Raw genomic sequence first — 6,000 nt, 5'->3', positions numbered from 1 at the left:
CACAGGGAGTGTACCTGGGAGTCCCCCTAGTGACACCACAGAGAGTGTACCTGGGTGTCCCCCTAGTGACCTCACAGGGAGTGTACCTGGGAGTCCCCTAGTGACCTCACAAGGAGTGTACCTGGGAGTCCCCCTAGTGACCTCACAGGGAGTGTACCTGGGAGTCCCCCTAGTGACCTCACAGAGAGTGTACCTGGGAGTCCCCCTAGTGACCTCACAGAGAGTGTACCTGGGAGTCCCCCTAGTGACCTCACAAGGAGTGTACCTGGGAGTCCCCCTAGTGACCTCACAGGGAGTGTACCTGGGAGTCCCCAAGTGACCTCACAGAGAGTGTACCTGGGAGTCCCCCTAGTGACCTCACAGGGAGTGAACCTGGGAGTCCCCCTAGTGACCTCACAAGGAGTGTACCTGGGAGTACCCCTAGTGACCTCACAAGGAGTGTACCTGGGAGTCCCCTCCCCTAGTGACCTCACAAGGAGTGTACCTGGGAGTCCCCCTAGTGACCTCACAGGGAGTGTACCTGGGAGTCCCCTCCCCTAGTGACCTCACAAGGAGTGTACCTGGGAGTCCCCCTAGTGACCTCACAAGGAGTGTACCTGGGAGTCCCCCTAGTGACCTCACAGGGAGTGTACCTGGGAGTCCCCCTAGTGACATCACAAGGAGTGTACCTGGGAGTCCCCCTAGTGACCTCACAAGGAGTGTACCTGGGAGTCCCCCTAGTGACCTCACAGGGAGTGTACCTGGGAGTCCCCCTAGTGACATCACAGGGAGTGTACCTGGGAGTCCCCCTAGTGACATCACAAGGAGTGTACCTGGGAGTCCCCCTAGTGACCTCACAGGGAGTGTACCTGGGAGTCCCCCTAGTGACATCACAAGGAGTGTACCTGGGAGTCCCCCTAGTGACCTCACAAGGAGTGTACCTGGGAGTCCCCCTAGTGACCTCACAGGGAGTGTACCTGGGAGTCCCCCTAGTGACCTCACAAGGAGTGTACCTGGGAGTCCCCCTAGTGACATCACAAGGAGTGTACCTGGGAGTCCCCCTAGTGACATCACAAGGAGTGTACCTGGGAGTCCCCCTAGTGACCTCACAAGGAGTGTACCTGGGAGTCCCCCTAGTGACCTCACAAGGAGTGTACCTGGGAGTCCCCCTAGTGACATCACAAGGAGTGTACCTGGGAGTCCCCCTAGTGACCTCACAAGGAGTGTACCTGGGAGTCCCCCTAGTGACCTCACAGGGAGTGTACCTGGGTGTCCCCCTAGTGACCTCACAGGGAGTGTACCTGGGAGTCCCCCTAGTGACCTCACAGGGAGTGTACCTGGGAGTCCCCCTAGTGACCTCACAAGGATTGTACCTGGGAGTCCCCCTAGTGACCTCACAGAGAGTGTACCTGGGAGTCCCCCTAGTGACCTCACAAGGAGTGTACCTGGGAGTCCCCCTAGTGACCTCACAGGGAGTGTACCTGGGAGTCCCCCTAGTGACATCACCTGGGAGTCCCCCTAGTGACCTCACAAGGAGTGTACCTGGGAGTCCCCCTAGTGACCTCACAGAGAGTGTACCTGGGAGTCCCCCTAGTGACCTCACAAGGAGTGTACCTGTGAGTCCCACTAGTGACCTCACAGGGAGTGAACCTGGGAGTCCCCCTAGTGACCTCACAAGGAGTGTACCTGGGAGTCCCCCTAGTGACCTCACAAGGAGTGTACCTGGGAGTCCCCTAGTGACCTCACAAGGAGTGTACCTGGGAGTCCCCCTAGTGACCTCACAAGGAGTGTACCTGGGAGTCCCCCTAGTGACCTCACAGAGAGTGTACCTGGGAGTCCCCCTAGTGACCTCACAAGGAGTGTACCTGTGAGTCCCCCTAGTGACCTCACAGGGAGTGAACCTGGGAGTCCCCCTAGTGACCTCACAAGGAGTGTACCTGGGAGTCCCCCTAGTGACCTCACAAGGAGTGTACCTGGGAGTCCCCTCCCCTAGTGACCTCACAAGGAGTGTACCTGGGAGTCCCCCTAGTGACCTCACAGGGAGTGTACCTGGGAGTCCCCTCCCCTAGTGACCTCACAAGGAGTGTACCTGGGAGTCCCCCTAGTGACCTCACAAGGAGTGTACCTGGGAGTCCCCCTAGTGACCTCACAGGGAGTGTACCTGGGAGTCCCCCTAGTGACATCACAAGGAGTGTACCTGGGAGTCCCCCTAGTGACCTCACAAGGAGTGTACCTGGGAGTCCCCCTAGTGACCTCACAGGGAGTGTACCTGGGAGTCCCCCTAGTGACATCACAAGGAGTGTACCTGGGAGTCCCCCTAGTGACCTCACAGGGAGTGTACCTGGGAGTCCCCCTAGTGACATCACAAGGAGTGTACCTGGGAGTCCCCCTAGTGACCTCACAAGGAGTGTACCTGGGAGTCCCCCTAGTGACCTCACAGGGAGTGTACCTGGGAGTCCCCCTAGTGACCTCACAAGGAGTGTACCTGGGAGTCCCCCTAGTGACATCACAAGGAGTGTACCTGGGAGTCCCCCTAGTGACATCACAAGGAGTGTACCTGGGAGTCCCCCTAGTGACCTCACAAGGAGTGTACCTGGGAGTCCCCCTAGTGACCTCACAAGGAGTGTACCTGGGAGTCCCCCTAGTGACATCACAAGGAGTGTACCTGGGAGTCCCCCTAGTGACCTCACAAGGAGTGTACCTGGGAGTCCCCCTAGTGACCTCACAGGGAGTGTACCTGGGTGTCCCCCTAGTGACCTCACAGGGAGTGTACCTGGGAGTCCCCCTAGTGACCTCACAGGGAGTGTACCTGGGAGTCCCCCTAGTGACCTCACAAGGATTGTACCTGGGAGTCCCCCTAGTGACCTCACAGAGAGTGTACCTGGGAGTCCCCCTAGTGACCTCACAAGGAGTGTACCTGGGAGTCCCCCTAGTGACCTCACAGGGAGTGTACCTGGGAGTCCCCCTAGTGACATCACCTGGGAGTCCCCCTAGTGACCTCACAGGGAGTGTACCTGGGAGTCCCCCTAGTGACCTCACAAGGAGTGTACCTGGGAGTCCCCCTAGTGACATCACAAGGAGTGTACCTGGGAGTCCCCCTAGTGACCTCACAAGGAGTGTACCTGGGAGTCCCCCTAGTGACCTCACAAGGAGTGTACCTGGGAGTCCCCCTAGTGACCTCACAAGGAGTGTACCTGGGAGTCCCCTAGTGACCTCACAAGGAGTGTACCTGGGAGTCCCCCTAGTGACCTCACAAGGAGTGTACCTGGGAGTCCCCCTAGTGACCTCACAGAGAGTGTACCTGGGAGTCCCCCTAGTGACCTCACAAGGAGTGTACCTGTGAGTCCCCCTAGTGACCTCACAGGGAGTGTACCTGGGAGTCCCCTAGTGACCTCACAAGGAGTGTACCTGGGAGTCCCCCTAGTGACCTCACAAGGAGTGTACCTGGGAGTCCCCCTAGTGACCTCACAGGGAGTGTACCTGGGAGTCCCCCTAGTGACATCACAAGGAGTGTACCTGGGAGTCCCCTTAGTGACCTCACAAGGAGTGTACCTGGGAGTCCCTCTAGTGACCTCACAGGGAGTGTACCTGGGAGTCCCCCTAGTGACCTCACAAGGAGTGTACCTGGGAGTCCCCTCCCCTAGTGACCTCACAAGGAGTGTACCTGGGAGTCCCCCTAGTGACCTCACAGAGAGTGTACCTGGGAGTCCCCTAGTGACCTCACAAGGAGTGTACCTGGGAGTCCCCCTAGTGACCTCACAGGGAGTGTACCTGGGAGTCCCCCTAGTGACATCACAGAGAGTGTACCTGGGTGTCCCCCTAGTGACCTCACAGGGAGTGTACCTGGGAGTTCCCTAGTGACCTCACAAGGAGTGTACCTGGGAGTCCCCCTAGTGACCTCACAGGGAGTGTACCTGGGAGTCCCCCTAGTGACCTCACAGAGAGTGTACCTGGGAGTCCCCCTAGTGACCTCACAGAGAGTGTACCTGGGAGTCCCCCTAGTGACCTCACAAGGAGTGTACCTGGGAGTCCCCCTAGTGACCTCACAGGGAGTGTACCTGGGAGTCCCCTAGTGACCTCACAGAGAGTGTACCTGGGAGTCCCCCTAGTGACCTCACAGGGAGTGAACCTGGGAGTCCCCCTAGTGACCTCACAAGGAGTGTACCTGGGAGTCCCCCTAGTGACCTCACAAGGAGTGTACCTGGGAGTCCCCTCCCCTAGTGACCTCACAAGGAGTGTACCTGGGAGTCCCCCTAGTGACCTCACATGTAGTGTACCTGGGAGTCCCCTCCCCTAGTGACCTCACAAGGAGTGTACCTGGGAGTCCCCCTAGTGACCTCACAAGGAGTGTACCTGGGAGTCCCCCTAGTGACCTCACAGGGAGTGTACCTGGGAGTCCCCCTAGTGACATCACAAGGAGTGTACCTGGGAGTCCCCCTAGTGACCTCACAAGGAGTGTACCTGGGAGTCCCCCTAGTGACCTCACAGGGAGTGTACCTGGGAGTCCCCCTAGTGACATCACAAGGAGTGTACCTGGGAGTCCCCCTAGTGACCTCACAGGGAGTGTACCTGGGAGTCCCCCTAGTGACATCACAAGGAGTGTACCTGGGAGTCCCCCTAGTGACCTCACAAGGAGTGTACCTGGGAGTCCCCCTAGTGACCTCACAGGGAGTGTACCTGGGAGTCCCCCTAGTGACCTCACAAGGAGTGTACCTGGGAGTCCCCCTAGTGACATCACAAGGAGTGTACCTGGGAGTCCCCCTAGTGACATCACAAGGAGTGTACATGGGAGTCCCCCTAGTGACCTCACAAGGAGTGTACCTGGGAGTCCCCCTAGTGACATCACAAGGAGTGTACCTGGGAGTCCCCCTAGTGACCTCACAGGGAGTGTACCTGGGAGTCCCCCTAGTGACCTCACAGGGAGTGTACCTGGGAGTCCCCCTAGTGACCTCACAGGGAGTGTACCTGGGAGTCCCCCTAGTGACCTCACAAGGAGTGTACCTGGGAGTCCCCTAGTGACCTCACAAGGAGTGTACCTGGGAGTCCCCCTAGTAACCTCACAGGGAGTGTACCTGGGAGTCCCCCTAGTGACCTCACAAGGAGTGTACCTGGGAGTCCCCCTAGTGACCTCACAAGGAGTGTACATGGGAGTCCCCCTAGTGGCCTCACAAGGAGTGTACCTGGGAGTCGCGCGCTCCGATGGTGGTGAAGGAGCCGGCGGTGCTGCTCAGCAGGGCCCGTAGCGGCTCCACCAGGGCGGTCCGGTCCTGAGAGGCCGGCACCAGGAAGACCACGTCCAGGCGACCGCCCACACACACTGAGGACAGAGAGGAGGACAGGGAGCGGAGGTCAGAGGTCAGCCCACACACACTGAGGACAGAGAGGAGGACAGGGAGCGGAGGTCGGATCAGATTCAGATGTAAATTCAGATTTAAAGACTTGCTGGCTTAGCGTCGAGAAACGAAGAGGGACAGAGAAGAGGAGTTTTCCTGGAGTTCTCCGCCGGAAAGTGCTAAGTACACCATAATCCTATATTTCCCTCCCACTCTGCTATTTCCCTACTATCTCGCTTCCTCCCTACAACCTTCCCCCTGCCACTCCTGACACCACAATGTGTCTCATACCTATATCCACAATCTGCTCCTCCAGAACAGATTCAACCCATCCACGCCAGTTTGCTAGCAACCCGGCTAATCTCTCCTACCCTCCTACAGCCACTAATACACCTGTCACAGTACGGGGAGGCATATGGAATTGTCAATCAGCAGTCAAGAAAGCAGACTTCATTACTGCCTACGCCCATAGTCAAAATCTGCAGCTCCTGGCTCTAACTGAGACCTGGATAACCCCCAATAACTCATCAACACCTGCAGCATTATCTACAAACTATAACTTCACTCACACACCTCGACCCTCCAGACGGGGTGGAGGCACTGGCCTCATGACATCTCCTTCATGGGCTACAAACCTAACACAACTCCCAGAACTGTCACTCTCCTCCCTCGAATATCATGCAGTATC

General features: G+C 57.8%; 1 protein-coding gene across 1 annotated transcript in view; it reads right to left on the bottom strand.

Moving 5' to 3' along the window:
* The window catches only part of LOC311229382 (collagen alpha-1(VII) chain-like), a gene marked incomplete at both ends in the record, with an annotated part of 60,182 nt that overhangs the window by 24,366 nt on the left and 29,816 nt on the right, over nucleotides 1–6,000 (bottom strand). Inside the window, one exon of the mRNA XM_084315470.1 lies at nucleotides 5,160–5,296. Within this exon, the coding sequence (XP_084171596.1) occupies nucleotides 5,160–5,296 (137 nt within the window). The remainder of the gene's footprint in view (nucleotides 1–5,159; nucleotides 5,297–6,000) is intronic.

Source organism: Notolepis coatsorum, assembly GCF_963971535.1.
Source record: "Notolepis coatsorum genome assembly, chromosome: 6".
NCBI lineage: Eukaryota > Metazoa > Chordata > Actinopteri > Aulopiformes > Paralepididae > Notolepis > Notolepis coatsorum.
This window is presented reverse-complemented; position numbering and strand designations above follow the sequence as displayed.